We start from the raw sequence: 19,085 nt of genomic DNA, 5'->3' as shown, positions 1-19,085 counted from the left end.
GAAGGGAGGGAGGGAGGGAGGGAGGGAGGGAAGAGAGAGAAAGAGAGAGCGTGCATTGAGCACTGCTTCTTGCTAAGAGCTAGAGCTACATAAAAGAGGGTACCTTCAGTTATGCCCAAGAGAGCTGGCAGCACAGCAGTGGTGAACTATCACTCCTACGTGCATGGCAGAATCAATCTGACACACACAGTTGTGCATAGGCTGTCTAGGCTTGTTGGTGCCCACAGGACCTACTGCCATAGATGTTAAAGTCAAACAAACTTGGCCTGGTTCTGAGCTTATTTTTTAATCCACTAATGGCTAGAAATTTAATTTTAAAAGTTAATCATCAGATTGCCCAGTTTTTTCAAATTTATGCCCACAAGTTTAATGTACTTCTGGAAGCAAATGTAGCTCACTCACAAAGGAAGAAGCAAGCTAACCTTCTAACACACAAGCAGCAAAGCTTCAAGCTTTAACTCACACCAAGTTTATTTACACTTTAAATTGTGCAGTTTTGCAAGCCAGGGAAGTTCCTCAACTATAACATTTCCTCAGAAAGGGAGAGGAAGAAAGGCAAGGATGCGCTCTGATACCAGATAAGCAGTTGTGGCTGTGTATGCTGGACCCTTTGGCCAGAGAGGAAAACAGTTAGCACCCAATCCAGGGTGGGCACACGGTCTGCATTTGCTAGGAGCAGCAATCAGTTTCACTGTTCTCTGGTCCCGCTGCTAAATCCTCTGTCCTACATCTGCTCTCACTGTTCCTATCCTAGAAGATAATTTAGTGCAGGTCCTTGGCCCCTCCTTAAATGCACAAACAGCAGTGTTCAAGACAGGCCATCTTTCCGGGCCTACAGACAGTATTTTCAATATCCGTAAGATGACCACAGGCAAATACATATGCATACATATATGAAGTCTATCATCATTTTAGAGCTACTAAAATTTTTAGTAAATCTCACTAATTAAAGAAGTCATCAAGTTTGGGAAATAGCACTTTATTCTGAACTCAGACCACACTTAAGATAGCATAGCAGAAAATTAAGTGGGTATTTTAAAATCTCAGTTACAATTTGTTTCAACTCCAAATGCAGTGTAAACTATGTACAGCTAAAGCTCACTGCCTACTCCTTTTGTGCTAGGTTCTGGGCTAACTTTTACCCTGAGAGGACCATACTCTCAACAGCCCTGAGACACAGTCATGTTGCTGTGATGTTCACTCTGCAGATGGAGACACTGAGGAGCTGGACTCCAGAGCTGCCCGGGATGAAAGGCTCATTGCTGCAGAGCTACTCCTCCTCTCGATGATCACTACAGGCATGTAAATCAGACATATTTTCAAGGGAGAACCTTCCATATCCTTCACTACTGTCAAGCCATGGTACACTCCTGAGCTATAATTTCCTACAGGTACAGCACCTAGTCCACTAGGGGAGTCAGGTGGTAACCATTACTGAGCAGGAGAAACAGATCTGAGCAATGAGACTACTTTTCCTTTGGCCAACCTGGCAGGCTGTCTTTCCTTCAAAGGGTGGGGTAGGGAGGGGCTGAGGGGTGGCTGTCTCTACAACTGCTCCCAATTTATTTATATTCCGAGAAATATTCATGTCCTATACCAAATAACCCTAAATTTCTATTGTCTTCCCTTTTACCATTTCATCAGTACTTTGGTTCCCCCAAGTTAGTTTTGTGGGTTTCACAACATATCTATACATATATGCAATGCATCAGAACTCTTGCCCATGGCTTACCTTATGTAGCGCTTCTGGTCATGTAAGGTTGAGGGAGTCTCGAGCAACTTCTTTAAAAGTAACTCTCTCAGATCTTCAATTCCTGCTTCTACTTCAGCATAATCTATTTTTAAAAGATGCAAGATTTACAGAACTGAGTTTAAAATCAGCTTTCAGAAAGCAGAATACTGGTTGCTTTTTGACTGAGAAGAGACACAAGGGACCTTTGTGGAGGGATCAAAACACACAATCTCAAGTGTATAGGAGGGCATGAGCATTCCTCAGAAGTCAGTGACCTGTAACATGTAAGGTCTGTGCATTTCACTGCATGTAAATTTCACCACAGTAAAGAAATAAATTCTGCTTTCTGAGACCTTATGGATTTCATTCTTTTAAATTTAATAAGACCTATGGTATTTCTCCTAGTTAATAAGTTCTTAACCATGAGATATTTAAGCTTTTACTTTCTGTAAACCAGGTATAAAGAGTAATTTTTATAAAGTATTGTGTTATGTTTTAGAGTAAGAGTAGAACTCATAATACACTGTTTTAGCTTTAAGAGGGAAGTCTGAAATGCAGATTTCCACGTCTGTGAAAAACTTGCCACTGCTTCTTTCTGGTATGAAAGCTTTTAATGCATTGTGGTTAAAACGCAGCAGAGCATCTGACACTAGCCCTCGCCATGAATGTTCATTCCCACCACATAGCAGTAAGAAAACTTGTGAGGTTATTTTGCACTAATTGCTTTACATTTTAAAGATCTGAGATGCAAGTAGCACTCTGTATACACTCCACATTCCTCCTGCAAAAGGAAAAGACAGGTCTAAAAGTAATAAATAAATCTTACATTTCTTGAAAACTTGCACCTCTGTTTTCCCAAAGAGCGATTTGGCTTTTTCATAATCATTAATAACCACATCATAATCCCCCTTGAAAACAAGAAACACATTGTGAGATCATTAGGAAATAACAGTGAGTATATGGTTAATATAAAATATTTTATATTATCTTATATATCTTAATAACATCTTTAAGATCAGCAACATCTATAACTGCACACATACATATGCTGTACCTTTTGAATATTCCGTTTAATATTGAGAGGAAGGTTGAAGAGAAATTTAAATCGCTGAAGCACGTTGAGTGCATTCCTAGTGGAGTCTGCCTTGTCCTTCCGCCCTAGCACTTCTTGGAACAATGTGTCAGCGGTGTTACTTGCTCCTGTTGTAAACAGAGAGAGGAAGATGGGTGACAACGACCTGACTGTGAGCACTGACAGCAAATGGTAATGTCACACTGCCCTGAAATTCAGTAGACTTTTAAAAGCTACCAATATAGAGATCTTATAGTTTGATAAAATAAAATTTCTGGTTTTTAAAGTCCTTTTCATATGTTAAGAATGGTATCTCATTAAAAGCAACATTTACTAAATAAGCCCAATAATTTTCTCCAATATGCATCAATACTTATTTTAATCTTCTAAATTTTATAACAACTCTAGATATTTAAAGAACACACACCACTTAAATTCTCTTAATTCTGCATCACACTACAGGTAATTAATGGGATATGGGAAACTATTTTCAGAAACATATTCTTTAAAAAAAACATTAAAGATAGCCCTACTTTTTGACAAAATTATCCCTCTATGTTGTAAGCGCAGAAAATTATATAAACCTGAAAATGGCAAAATCTTAACACAGCATCATTACTGTTTCTTAATTCAGCTAAATCTTGTAAAATCATGTATGACCAAGTTATTTCATATGATTCTTTCCTTTAAAAACTACAAATTACACATATCACTTTAAATGAATGCTATTTTTCTAAGGCAAAATTTGCTATATACAACAACAGTTTAGATTTTGCGACATGTGAATTAATTTTAATTAGCTACAAAGAAAAAAAGAGAGCAAGAATAAACTGCTTTCAGCTGTTTGAACTGCTTGTAAAAAGTTTCTACATTATCTGGTCTAGTGACTATACTTTAAGCAAAGATGAAAAACTCACCTCGCCTCGCTGGGTGGCTTGCACACCACAGCCACACTGTGGGTGGCCTGATCCTGTTAAAAGTCGTCTTTGTAACATGATTGTTTTATCTAAATAATGTTTAAATTCTGTTGAAATTTTAAAGGCCTGATATAAAAACTTCGTTTGGTCAAGAGAGCTGTTTTTCCCACATGCTATTTAATGTGGATACTAAACCTCTATTGTGGGATGAGAGATACATTTCCTTCTTGCCACCAAGCCACGTAATGAAGGCTTGAGTGAGTACTGAAATCTGATTAGAATTTTAAAACTTTCTCCAGAAAAAAAAACTATCAAAGCATTTGCTTATCATTTTAAAAGTATAAACATTATGAGTTTAAGCTTTGTAACTTAAACTTCACATAGAACAAACTCTTTTCTGTTTATTTATTTACAAGTAAAGTTTGGGTCTCACACCAGCAAATTCCTTTTTCTATGCAATGAAAGAATTCAGAGCAGTCCGAATTCAAATTATTCTCATTATTTTAAAGTAATAAAAAATTCCAGCTAATAATTTGAATTCTAAAAATATGAAAACAAGAACAGGTAGAAATATACTTACTCTTGAATAAAATACATATTTTCTAGAGAGATAATTTTATAGGAAGAAATTTAAACTGAAATTAAAAATTTATGCCAAAATTTGTGAACTGAGAAGCTGAATTTCTACAAGGTTGAAAATTATATAGACAACTTCCGCTAATAAACTATGCTTTTTCTGTGATTTGCACTGCACTTACAATAAAAATATGGTTCATAATTCTGACAACTGGGAAAGATATTAAGTGATAAAATGTTTCAGAGCAATGAAACTAAGATCTATCTACACATCATATATAATCACTGGCAGTTACAAAATGCTTCGAGTATTTCCAACAATTGCAAGGGGACAAAAGCACTGTGCAGAGGAATGGGGGTCCTCATCACATGTGGGGCTAATGATGCGGACAAAGACATCAGCTGGGTGTCCACAAAACCATCTCATCAAAATCATCCATGTGTGTTAATTCTCATATACCTTGCTCCACCCTCACACCAATAATGCTTGATTTTAAGTCAAGTGATATGGTTTTGAATGTCCACTGGGTGAACACAGAATAAACGTATGTAGATTAGATGACCATGCTTGCATGCTTTTTGCCCTCAGACACACATGGTTTAACAGACACTGATGCTAGTCCTCAACTATCCTTTCTCCTGGTCTGAGAATGGCCTCCTCAGCAGTTCATTTAGGATAATGACTATCACTGTCTCACACATGGGCCCCAGAAACTAACTAACCACAAAGCTCTTATGCCCACTACAGGGGCTGGGCCCACAGAACAATGAAATTTGCCCTAGGGTAGCAAGGAAAGAAGTTGCTGTCACAACACACGAATCCATTACACTCATACCTGTCTCTTACAGACAACTAGAAGATCTACTTTTGTCATTTTAACTGTATCTTATAATTTCAGGCATGTTTATTTAGAGTAGACATTATGCTGTCTCCTAATTCAAGGTGACAACACTACTCTTTCTTTGTAAGGACAACCTGAGAAGAGAGATTACAGAAGTGAGGGGTGTGTGTGTGTGTGTGTGTGTGTGTGTGTGTGTGTGTGTGTGTTGTGCCTCATAAGAATAAAGGGCCTGGAACAACACAGGCTGGTTCCCAACCATTACAGTTTGTCCCAGGGAAAGACAAGGTATTGAGAAGAAAAACAAATGAGACAGCAGCTGGAGAATTAAAGTACCTCAAAAAATGCACACTGATACTTGGCAAAGGTAGGGACCCCCAAAGACCAAACCTGCTCTGAGTGCCTCTGTTTCAACAGTCACCAGGATGACTAGCTAGTTGCTTTCTGTAACTGGGTGACAGAACACAGTGTCTGAGACAGTGTGCACTACTTATACAACCATGTCACATCCTGGGGCCCTACAGATCCACGTGGTAACATGGTATGCACACACACATGATGATAGCACGCGCTATCATCAAGAATGAGAGAGCTGAAGCTGTTGGCTCTCATGAACCAATTTGCTTAAACACAAGTTTGGGAAAGGGTAAGATTAGGGCTAGCTCATCTTTTTCTTTTTTGAATACAGTTTACTAAATATTTACCAATCAATCAATTAGTAGAACCCAGTTGTTTTTCTCAGACTTGATTCTTACTGATCACACATACACACACACACACACACACACACACACACACACACACACACAATTTATTTAGAAGGCAGCTTGACAACAGAACCATTTAACAAAACAAGAAGAGTACGTTTCCCACTAGGGCTTAAAACCCTTCCCAACATAGGTTTGAGACCAAGTTTACAGCACCAGGCATGAAGCTAAGGATCACAGAGATGTTAGCTGCCCTCATGTTAGTCACACTACTATTGCACTGGTGCATATACTATGCCTGGCAGGTCAACTGAATAGCATGCTGGGTCCAGCTCTGGGTAAGACTGTATTGATATAGTTTCTATCAAAAGAGCATGCAAAGCTCATTTGCCCAATTTAATACAAAAAGGATGTAGTGAAAGCCAGGAAGATACTTGGTGATCAACTGTCAGGAATTCCAGACGCGGGTTACACATAAACTCAACAGAATTTTCTCCTCTATTTTCTCCTTGTATCCTAAACTGGTCCCATTACTTGAGACTAGAAATATAAATGTGTCAGAAACCATTTTCCTTTTTGAATTGCATACATGCAACCAATGTTTCAATACTCCCATCTTTATTTCTGCCCTGCCATGGGCTCCTTGTCCACTTCAGCTATTGAGCTCACCACAACTGCTGCCCTTTCTCTGGTCTCCTGTTGAATGTACATCTAATCTACTCTTCTAAGCACTCCCCCACACAGCTTCCTTACTGAGCTCCTTTAGGTGCTTAGCATCTTCAAGACTAATTCTACTCTAAGGAGAACTCTGTTGAGCAGAGCAGGCATTCATATCACTCCTGCTCACTAGCTTGCAACTCGTCTCCTTTCTAGAGCTTCTGCCTCCCTTTCGTGCTGCTGCAGACTTATCAAAAGACACACCTGCATCCACCTACCCCACTGTCTACCTGTCAATCTCTGCTTATCTCTGTGTCTGTATCCTATGTCTCTTTTAAGATGCAGGAATGGCTTTGGTAAATACTTGTTTGTGTAAAATTCAGAATATATTCATTTTAACAAGGTTTATGACTTGGTGCTCAAAGGCAAAAGCCCAACAAAGCATAAGACAAGCAATAACCACACGAGTAATAAAAAAAGGAAGAGTTTTAAGTCCTGTTAAATCCAGAAACTTAGATGGAATGTCCAAGGATTCAAATTCTAACACTAAGGAAAGCCTACACCAAAGGTAGCATTCTTTCTACAAATTATTTTCTTACTGACGTCACTGGACCTATGAAGAAATGGTTACATAAGGGTCCAGGATGTTCTACTCATGGAACTAAACCAAACCATAAAAACAAAATTCACTTTGTTTCCTAACCCTACAATAATCTCTAAGCATCTTATGTGAGGATGCTTCATGTTTTTAACCCTTCTTTAGAAGGGATCCATATAGTCCAGGAGTATCTTACAGAGCATCACTACTTCATATTACACACTGACTGCATGTATGAAACATAACTTACATTTAAAACATGTAATAGTTTTAATAATAGTACAAATTAATTTACATGATGAATTTCTTCTGTTATTAGGGCAGGTACCTTGGATAAAGGAAACACAAAACTTGGGGTCTGTTGGGCCTACAACTTTTACAGAATGTTCTACAGTATGTCCTTTGGAGAAATGCAAAGTGTAAATAAAGAGACACTGCCTAGGCATCTGCTGTGCAGGAGCTGAGGCTCTGCCCTGTGTGCTGGCGGATCTGACAATAGAGATACCAGTGTCTACTCAGTACTGTTGTCTCAGTGCCTGTCTGTTTTCAGGTAGCAAATTACAGTTCTTGAGAAATATAACTTCAGACTATGGTTTCTTGTAAGTAAAATGAAAACAGATTCATTTCATTCTATTGTTCTTCAGGTTTTTTAAGTCGTTACCATGGTCTTGCCCTGGGAAATCCCTCAGAACTGCACTGTACCTTGTTATAAAGGCCATTAACAATCTTGGCTAGCAGACCAAACTTACTATTGAGGACATTCTCCAATTTCTGTGTCATGGATCCTTCTACTTTTTCTGTTCCATCTGCTTCTAGTTTTTGATGGATAGCTAGGAAAAAAAGCAAACAAACCCAGTTATAATGTGGGCCACGTTAATGGACAAAAAGATAAAAAAGCCTTTTAAAGCCATTGAAAAACAATTTTACAAATTGTTCTACTATTTTCACCATTCAAGAGGAACATACATATGCAATATTCTGGAAAAAAAACAGATGCTACTATTTACATTGTTCACAGCTTAACATTATTCAAGTAGTATATAACAGACACACTCATCAGGTCTTCAATACAGAGTTATAAAAGAAAAGAGAAAGAAACTGAGACTTCAGGCACTGTGGGTCTTCAGCACAAGCTTCCCATGTGGCCATAGGAAATCATTTTTCTACCTCAGCTTTACTTTGCAAAATACAAAGTACTGTTATTTGGTTCTACCAACCTCAAAACAATTTGATTTCAGACCTGGACTATCAAATGGGGAATACATATCAGTCCTCTTATATTCACAATAATTTCCTGGAGGTTCCTTGGAAACATTTCAGGACATATAACAACGCACCAACACTGGGTAAAGAAAGGGTGTGTAGGGGTATTTCCATTCCTTGACTCTGGTAAAGAACACTGAAGATTGAAGAGGAAGGTTTAAAACGGCTATATCAGGCTTATTTCAGTAAGGAATTGAGACTATGATTTCAAATTTTAAAGCTGTAACAAAATGAAGCCAGCACAGCAAACACTAGTTGAACTGTGACTATGCACAGAGCGCTGCACGTCTGAGGTGCTATGTCATGAGCTGACAGTGATGTGCATCCCAGTATTTATATCTGAATGATGAGAAGACCATGGTAACACCCAAATAAACATGTCTGAGGTCACAAAGCCAAACTTGGAATGTGAGCTCAGGCAGACAGGTTCCAGTCCTTAAAACCTCATTCCATGTTGCCCATACAGATCAGTAACTCACACTACCTAGGCTTCTGTTCTCATGTCTGTAAACTGAGAGCAGTGAATGCACTGTGCCTTTAGGGAACTATACTCACTTGTAATAAAGACGTTTCTCCTCACAGCAGTGGCAGAAGCAGCCTGCATTTCTACTTTTTTACACAATTCCTCAAGTGGAAACCCACATGCAACGTGTTTCACTCTGTGGTCTTTCAGTGAACTAAACACCACTTTTGGATATTAATTAGGTACTCACTAACATTCAAATGATAAATCTGTTACAGCTTCTGCTTGATTACCTATACACAGGAGCCAGATTTATGCTTCACAAACAAACAAGTCTGCTTTATGTAAATGTGGATGTTTATTTCTTTAATGAAACTTTAATGTACCTCAATTTGATACACTGACCTTTTTAAAAAAAACTCAGTAAGTTTTTAAAATTTAAATTCAGTGTTCAAATACTTTTGAATATGTTTTCAACTCCAAAGAATATTTTTTGTTTGTTATAATTAGCCTTTAATCCTAATTTTGTTCTTTATACTACATTTTCCTGTAATGTTACCTCAATTTTGTTTTATATCCTAAAACACACAAACTGTTCCTGTATTGAATTGAATCAACACATTCATAAAAAGAAAAACAAATACACAGGGGAGGAATAGTCACTATGTTTTTTAAATTGTCTTTGTTGATTCAGAGTAAAGAAAAATGTGAATCTTTACTGGCTCAAACTTAAATTACACAGTAGAAATGACCCAACATAGTCTCACACATCAAAGCTTAAACTTACATTCAACTTGTAAAGTTAATGGAAGAGAATGTCCCTGCATCTAAGCATTAAAAGCTCCACTAGGAAGGCTGCTCTAGGGAAGCAGCTCGGCCCACAGCATATTGCACCACTGCGATGCTCTGACAAGCTTGGCTGCAAAGGCAGAGCTGGCCCTGTGCAGCTCACTGTCCTGGGTGGGAATGTAGCACACGTCCCATAGCCTCACAGCCAATGTTATTCTCCAAGAGAAAACTAACAGTACAGGAAACTGTGTGGCCACATTTTCTGATGCTGACATAAGCCATCACTGATCGGCAGGTCAAAATAGGGTGACCTGGTTCCCTGAGCTCAGTTTACAGCCCTTTCTGCTGACAGAGCAACTTCCTCCAACCCATCTCTACCACAGCAGAGCCACTGTCAAGTTGTCAGCCAAGCATGAGGACTAAGAGACACTGGGATCTGATAAAAGCAATCCTATTTTCCAGAAAATTAAACCAAATAACCCAATGTCTGGTTCATTTGGCCTTTTATTTTCTCTGAAAACATTTTTAAATAGAATAACTCAATAAGCAACTGGGTACATGATCACAGGTTTGTTATTGTTTCTAATCTATTAAAAACTTAAATATGTGTGGTAGTTGAACATCATAAGCTTAAAGTTAGGAAACAAAAAGGTATTTTAAGAGCACTAGTCAAAAATAGAAGTTCTAGGAAAGTGTTATTTCTTTTGAACTACATGGTTTCATTGTCTGTAAAATACACACACTGAGTAAAATACGAAACTGCAAATTCAGACAAAAAACTCAAAATGCCTAAGCATGCACTTACATAGATGTCACTGTTAAATAAGCCACAGACAGACAGAGGGAGGGAGGGAGGGAGGGAGGGAGAGAGAGAGAGAGAGAGAGAGAGAGAGAGAGAGAGAGAGAGAGAGAGAGAATGAATATGAACCTAGATAAATGTACTGCTATGCAAGGCCCTACTGTATACTCTAACCACTGTGCCTGCTGCTAGCCTGTGTGAGACAGAACATTAAAGACAAAGTAGAGACTAGTTCCATAAACAACCACAGAGTAAAAATGTTACAGTCTCTATCCTAGAATCATTATCGTCATCTTTTTTTTTTCTTACAACTACCCTTAAAAGCATGGCCATGGTTAGTTGCAGACCTATATAGTTAGGCTGTAGCTTAGTCATGTTAATGTCCCAGTCTCTGAAGGTTATACTTTGTAAACAAGAGATGGGAAGGAATGAAATATGCATTTTGCTAATTCAAATTCATGAAGATGCCTATTAAATATTTGGTTTCTATTAAATATCATAGAAAACGTCTGTCAGTGCTATAGTTTGGGTGCTGACTGTCCTCAAGGACACCCGCATGTGAAAGGTTTGATTACATGTGATGGTACTGGAGGCTGGGTTATTTGGGCATGCTCTTAAGGGAACACTATTGCATTGTGCCCTGCCTCTGGTTGCTTTGTGCTTTCTGTTAATGTTCTGCCATACACTCCACCATGACAAGATGCCTCATTAGAGAACCAAAGCAACACTCACCCCCAAACCTAGGCAACTTAGAACAAAATCCCTGAAATCAAGAGCCAAAAGGAACCTTTTTTCTTGTAAGTCAATTATCACAAATATTTAGTTATAGTAAGAGAAAGTAACAGAAAGTTAACATAGCGGTTAAATCATACATTACATTTAAATTGGGCAAGTAACCTATGATTCCTTTTCTTCCCTAATTATACTGCAAATAAAAACTAATAAAAACCAATCTCAGCCACCACATAAAGCCAACAGGTAGGAATGACTCACTTAGGTAACGAGTCCTAGCACTCTGTCTACACTGCATCAATAAACACATGCCAGACAGAAAATGGCAAAACCCCAGCTCAGCTTCAGGACTCCGGAAGTAGCTACAACAGGCAAACTGGTACTGAGTTGCTTGTGTATGGACTCTGCTTTGGTCTCTTTGCCAAGACTATTCAGCAGTTTGGCCACAGCAAAACAGTCACAATTTTGGAGTTGCCACCAAAAACCAATGACCACTCAGATTTAAATGCATGAGCTCCAAGGGCATTCAGGGAAATGGTAAAGGAACGGAGGAGTGGAACCAAAAGTGCCACTGAGCTCAGAAGGGCCTCTTACATCTGCTACATAGTTTATGCAGCAGAAACATTTCTCAAGCTAAACGTTTGCTAGGGGCTTGCCTGAACAGCAGCTGGAGACCCTCAGGAGCATCAAAGCCACCAACGAGTGAGAGAAAACAGCAAAGTGTAAGCCAGGGAAAGATGCCTGTTGCTGGAAATGACACAATGCTTGTGACATTCTGACTAAAATACTGGTGGACATACAATGGTATTTTATAAAAAAAATGAATGCAAAAAAGTCAAAGAGAATAGATTTCAAACTGCATATCTGGTTGAGATCAGCTGAAAAATAAGTAGTAAGTCTTGGGCGGTCTCTCCAACAGTCCAGACAATGACAACTACCCACGGAGGATATCTGAAGAAGACTGGGCTTTGGTTTTATCACTTTATGTATTCCTACAAACACAGGACATCAAAGACTAGCAGCATCAAAACCTGCTTTTGAGACCTGAAGGCATTGGTTGGCACCCTCCAAAGTCGATCAAGCATAGAAATAAGCAAATGGAAACAAGACATTCAGTATGTTTCTGTAGGGGATGTGTCTTCCTGTCACTCACTTATGCATTCCTCCTTTTTAATTCAAGGCTAAACAAATATATCTTTTAATTATTTTCATGGAAATGAACAACTAATTTATATACAAAGAAAAGAACCATGTTGGCTGAGGATTTCTTCTCAATAACATTATCACTGGAATCAATGTCTACAGGGATAATTATTGTCTTGCAGTCCAATGACAGACAAAGGCTCTCAGAATAGTGTTTTTTAAAACCATAACTCCTATCATACATTGCTTGTAAGTCACATAATAAAAAGAAAACTTCTCAAGGTTTACCAAAGGTATTATGGACAGGACTAAGATATGAATCAGCAGTAGAGTACTTGCCTAGCATGTGTTAAGTCTTGCATTTAATTCCTAGCACCAAAAGTTTTGTTTCGGTTTGTGTTATTTAATTTAGTTTATTTTGTGTGCATGTATGGCTGTGCACCACATGCACTCTGTGTATCACATGTCCTGGAGGCCAGAAGAAGGCACTGGATCCCTTGGAATTGGAGTTTTAGCCAGGGAGCTACGGTGAAATCAAATAATACTGTTGTACTAAAAGAACACAGCAATAAGATAACTCCTAATGATATTTTGTTATACTCATAGATCAGTGCCTTATTCAGTCATCACTGCAACAGACATGAACAGTTGCAGAGACCCACAGCCAGCCATGACGAGAGAGCCCTTAGAAAACACTGGTGATATGGAGGATACCAGAAGAATAAGGTCCTCTGAATCAACTACGCAAGGCTATATGAACTCAGATATACGACACAGATCTGCACTAGGTCCTCTACATACATATTATAGCTTTCAGCTTAGTATTTTTATGAACTCCTGAGTGTGTGAACTAGTGGATCTTTGATTCATGTGCTTGCTTTTGGAGATCTTTTCCTTCTGTTGGGATGCCTTGCCTGGCCTTGATGTGATGGTTTTGTTTTACCTTAGTATATTCTATTTTGTCACATTTGGTTGTTACCTCTTAGAAGACTGTTCTTTTCTAATGAGTAACAGAAAGAGAATAAATAGATCCAGGGAGGAAGAGAAGTGAGAAGGAATAGAGGGAGAGGAAAATTGTAATCAGGTTATAATTATGAGAAAATTAATCTTACTTTCAATATCAGAAAACAAAATAAATAATACAGAGAAAGTAAAAGGATCATGCATGACAAGGCCTATAACCCAGATATTAAGTAATTTGAAACTATAATACTAAAAATAAAAGATAAGAATCTTTTTTCTAGTAAATTCAGTATTTCCCAAGCTAATATATATATATATATATATATATATATATATATATATATATATATATATATATATATACACACTGTGTGTGTGTGTGTGTGTGTGTGTGTCTGATGAAGCCTAACCACCACCATCACCACCCCAACCCTGCCACACACTAAAGGACTTCTGGTGCAACAAGAACAATATGACCTCAGACCAAAATACTGAAATTGAATCCAGAAATACAATGTTGTTAAATGACACCAGGGAGTGGAAGTCAGTAAACTTCCCAGCATAGAATACCATACAAGGTTAGTGAGTTTGTTTCTTCATGACATGAAAATTTAAAAGAGTAAATATAAGAGGATCCATGCTAGTTTAAAATATACTTAAGAGAGTCAAAATAAAATGAAATCCCATCAACTAATATCTTGATTTGAATACGTTAGCAATAGGAAAGTTTGGGGGATGATTGAAGACATTTGAACATGACTTGCAATTGAACTGAAAATGAAAAATTCTTACTAATTTTATTAGTTGTTCTTGTAGTATTATAGTTATACATATAATTGTTCTTATGACAGATATTTATACAAAGGCATAAGGAAAAAACCATGCTACTTGAGATTGGCTTTTAAAGTGTATCATAAAATGCAAACTAACCAGTCTCAAAATAAATCTAATATACTGATAAACCAAGTATTAAAAAAAACCTCTAATAACTGAGAAATTCTGGTATACTGGGGTTGGCTATACTAACAACAAATATACTGAGAAATCAGAGAAACAATCTCATTCACAACAGCTACATACACATAAAAAACTATAAAACAAACAAAATCTTGAAATAAATACAAAAAATGTGAAAGATTTATAAAAATAAAGCTTTTAAGACACAGAAGAGGCAGGCAATGGTGGCGTACACCTTTAATCCCAGCACTTGGGAGGCAGAGGCAGGCGGATTTCTGAGTTCGAGGCCAGCCTGGTCTACAAAGTGAGTTCCAGGACAGCCAGGGCTACACAGAGAAACCCTGTCTCGAAAAACCAAAAAAAAAAAAAAAAAAGACACAGAAGAAATAAATTGAAGAAGATTCCAAAAGATGGAAAGGCCTGTAAACACAGCCATCCTATCAAAAGGAATCTATAGATTCAATGCAATTTCTATCAAAATTCTAATATAATTCTTCACAGAAATTGAAAAAATATCTTAAATTTTACTTGCAAACAAACAAGCAATTCAGAGTAGTCAAAATAATTCTGAACAATAAAAGACTGAGAGAGCTATCATCATCCCTCGTTTTAAGCTCTACTTGAGATCTAGAGTATTAATTTAAAAAAAAAAAAAACCTGTGTGATATTGACAGAAAACAAGCACACTAATCAACAGAATAGAACTGAGGATCTGGATACGTTTATGTACCTATACTCAACTTTTGACAAAGAGTCAACAATACACACTGGAGAAAATGTAGCATCTTCAATAAACAGTGCTGGTCAAACTAGAGGGTTCCATGTGCAATTAAGTAGGCCCTAATTTTTCACCCCAAACAAAACCCAATTTCAATGATCAAAGACATCCTAAGACCTGACTCCTTAAACTCCTCTGTTAAGAGGAGAAAATAGAAAACATGCTTCAATGTGTAGGCACAGGAAGAACTTTCTGAATGGTATCTAGAGCATTAAGACCAAGCAACAGCTGATACATGGGACCTCTTCTGTGTTGCAAAGGACAACTCCATTTAAGGGAAGAGGAAGTCTAAACAATGGGTAAAGAAACTTTACCAGGTATACATTTGACAGGATTTGTGTCAGGAATATACAAGGAACTAAGTAAAAACCTAAAATAAAAATCAGATTAAAAATTTATGTCATGGAACTAAAAAGAGTTCTCAAAAGAAGACCTATGAATGAGAAACATTTTTTAAAATACCTATTCACTGTTGATAGGAATGCAAACTAATTTCACTACAAAAATCAGTGTGAAAGTTCCTCAAAAAGTTACAGAAAGATCTCCCATATGATCAGGCTATATGATTCTTGAGCATATATCCAAAGGTCTCTATATCCCAGTACAGAAACACTTGTTCATTCATATCAATGGCTGCTCTTCACAACAGCAAGATAATAAAATAGCCTAGATGTCCTTCAATTCATGAATGGATACTAAAAATATGGTACATGTATACACTGGAATATTATCTAGCTGTAAAGAAAAATGAAATTCACAGGTAAATGGATAGAGCAAGAAATAATAATTCTGAATGAGGTAGCCCAGAACCAGAAAGAAAACACACCACCTGGTTTCTTGCATATGTGGGTGTTAGCTTTGAATTTCCAAACATTTTACATCTGGAATACATATAGTAGGTAGGAAATATGTACAAGACCATGGTAGGAAGCGACATTTAATAGAACACAAGTAGTATAAAAGGGTAAAGCGAATAGTGAAGCAGGAAGGTTAAATGAGGTATGAACAGGAGAGCAGGGAAGAAGAGGGAGCATGGGAAGGGATAACTAACACAAGACCTTTGAAAATGCAATACGGAAACCTACTATTGTAGAACTTTCACAAAATGCATACATTCACATATATGCATATATGTGTATACACATATGCATACATGTGCAAGTAATGCAGTGGAGTTACCCTATATATAGGTATAGGGGACACAATGCCACAAGCCATAGACAAATAAAAAGCTGAGTGACAGATGTGGTGTACTTCTTTACAAGTTGCTGGTCAGTGGGGTCCCATAGACCCTTCCAGTTTCATCATTTCCACTGGTACTGTCATTGCTCTTAGTTCCCTCCAGAACCTTATGGCAAGACATGGAAAAATCTAGCTGGCGCTAACCTAGAAACCTCATCTCTACTATCTAGCTTTCATATTCTGAAGATGCTATATATGCTACAGGGAAGGAGCCTCATCAACATTCTTACCTGGCTGTGAGCCCCTGTGAGTCATAATAACTGGCAAGACATGACCACTGGTACAACAGTGGCAGGAATGACATTGGACTGACCAACACACTTTCCAAAAGGAATCAAAATCTCTTCCATAAGAGAACTTTTTTTTTTTTTTTTTTTTTTTTTTTTGGTTTTTCAAGACAGGATTTCTTTCTATAGTTGGCTGTCCTGGTGTCCTAGAACTCACTCTGTAGACCAGGCTGGCCTCGAACTCAGAAATCAGCCTGCCTCTGCCTCCCAAGTGCTGGGATTAAAGGCGTGCGCCACCACCGCCCGGCTCTATAAGAGAACTTATATCTGACTGTTGAGTGGCACAAAAACCCATGGATGGCAAGATCCTAGAGGAGAACCATCATAATAACCTGCACTCAAAGTTCTTATCTTCATAGACATAGATTAGTGCATTTCTCAATCTTCATTAGAGACATTCTTTATGTAGACAGATATCAAAATAGGGACCTACAACTGATCAATGTGTAAAGAGACTTGAACGTTCAGCTCTAAACTGGACATCTATATCAGAGCTCCCTACACCAAGGTTCAGGAATCATTGCACAGAAGAGGGCACAAAAAGACTGTAAGAGCCAGAGGGAGTAGATATCTGCAGTGAATGAATATTTGTCAGATATGGTAACTGTTGTACACATGAATTCACAGGGGCTGGGATTATATGTGTAAGACCAATCCAATGTCAAACCAACACCGAAGTGGAGAGATGTTTATAAAGTTCCACCCCTATGTGAGGAGCTACTGAGAATTGATGGGTGTTGAGGAGGGAAGTATGTATTAGTGATTATTCTATTGCTGTGATAAAGCACCATGACAAAGGCAAGTTATAAATACAGGGTTTATTTAGGCTTATGGTTCCAGAGGGTTAGGAGCCCATGATGACAGAGTGAACACATATTTTCTTGAGAAGGAAGCCGAGAGCTGACATCTTGAACCAAAAGCATAAAACAGAAAGTGCACTGGGAACCAAAGTCTGAACCCCCAAAGTCTGTCTTCATTGGCATACTTCCTCTAACAAGGCCCCACCTTCTAAGTATACCCAAACTGCACCTCCAACTGGGTACAAGTAATCATATGACCAAGACTTTGGGAGTCACACTCAAACCACTACAGCAGGTCAATGTTGATCAAGGATGCAGGTCCCGAAGTGTTACCCATTCTCCTTTAGATGCCCCCACCCACCCAGGCACAGTGCTAACACTAACACACAGAGAGACAGAGACTGAGATGGAGAGGGGGAGGGGGAGGGGGAGGGGGAGGGGGAGGGAGAGGGAGAGGGAGAGGGAGAGGGAGAGGGAGAGGGAGAGGGAGAGGGAGAGGGAGAGGGAGAGGGAGAGGGAGAGGGAGAGGGAGAGGGAGAGGGAGAGGGAGAGGGAGAGGGAGAGGGAGAGGGAGAGGGAGAGGGAGAGGGAGAGGGAGAGGGAGAGGGAGAGGGAGAGGGAGAGGGAGAGGGAGAGGGAGAGGGAGGAGAGGGAGAGAATGAATAAAAGAAAGGACCCAAAAAATTTTGACAATGGTGTCAAAAACATATATTGAGGACAGCCTCTTTAACAAATGGTGCTGGGGAAATGGTATCCACATGTTGGATATCCACAGAACAAAACTAAATCCCTATTTTCACCTGGTTTTTAAAAACAAGCAAATAAGTAACAACAACAAATATCTCCAACCATCAGGTACAAAATGAATCCTGAAATTGAGAAAGTGTTCAAAGGAAACAGAAAAACTTTTTAAAACACAGGATCAAGCAAGGACTTTCTGAAAATGACTAAAATTATTCAGGAAACATAACCAGGATTTTACAAATTGGAGTGCATGAAATTACAATCCTTGGCACAGTAAAGAAAATAATCCCCAAAGATACAGTCTATAGAATAGAGAAAAGCTTTGCTGATGATACATCTGACAGGGGACGGATATCTAGGATATGGTTGGAACAAAATCTATATACCAAACCTTATATTAGTTCTAACACATGGAAAACGGAAATGAGAGGGTACTTCTCAAAAGATGATCCATAGAGGCCAAATAGACAGGATGAGAAAATGATAATCATCTTTAGTCATTAGAGAAAGTCAAACACAAATACACTGAGATTCCACCTCACTTATCCAAGTGTGATCATCAAGAAAAGACAAACAACAAACAGTGCTGACAAGGATTCAAGGGTTGTGTAGGGAGAAAGAACCGTTATACACTGCTATAAGCCAGTGCAGCCATTATGAAGACCTCTCAAAAGATGAAAAATAGATCTATTATATGATCCAGATATACTATTCCTGAGAATACACTCAAAGGCATCTAAGTCAGCATTCCAGACAGATGACCTGCAATCCATGCTTACTGCACTGTTACATACAATAGGCAAGTTATCAAGTTAGCATAGGTGCCCACCAACAGATGCATGAATAAGGAAAACGTGATAGATTATAGATGATAGATAGATGATTTAAATAAGCAACAAACAGTTTTATTCAGCACAATTAAGAATGAAATTGTGTCTTTAATGAATAAAGATGTACTGGAGTTCTTAACAAGTAAAGTAAACAGATCCAGATGCCACATCTTCTCCACATATACACAGAGGGAAAT

At 38.3% G+C, this 19,085-nt stretch overlaps 1 protein-coding gene across 1 annotated transcript in view; it reads right to left on the bottom strand.

Annotated features, from left to right (window-relative positions):
- Positions 1-19,085, bottom strand: part of Exoc2 (exocyst complex component 2) — a 159,587-nt gene that overhangs the window by 86,687 nt on the left and 53,815 nt on the right. Inside the window, exons 7-10 of the mRNA XM_034510216.2 lie at positions 7,848-7,928; positions 2,787-2,932; positions 2,559-2,640; positions 1,733-1,835 (exon numbers count right to left, since the gene is read on the bottom strand). Of these exons, the coding sequence (XP_034366107.1) occupies positions 1,733-1,835; positions 2,559-2,640; positions 2,787-2,932; positions 7,848-7,928 (412 nt within the window). The remainder of the gene's footprint in view (positions 1-1,732; positions 1,836-2,558; positions 2,641-2,786; positions 2,933-7,847; positions 7,929-19,085) is intronic.

This window comes from Arvicanthis niloticus, chromosome 8 (genome assembly GCF_011762505.2).
Source record: "Arvicanthis niloticus isolate mArvNil1 chromosome 8, mArvNil1.pat.X, whole genome shotgun sequence".
Classification (NCBI taxonomy): domain Eukaryota; kingdom Metazoa; phylum Chordata; class Mammalia; order Rodentia; family Muridae; genus Arvicanthis; species Arvicanthis niloticus.
This window is presented reverse-complemented; position numbering and strand designations above follow the sequence as displayed.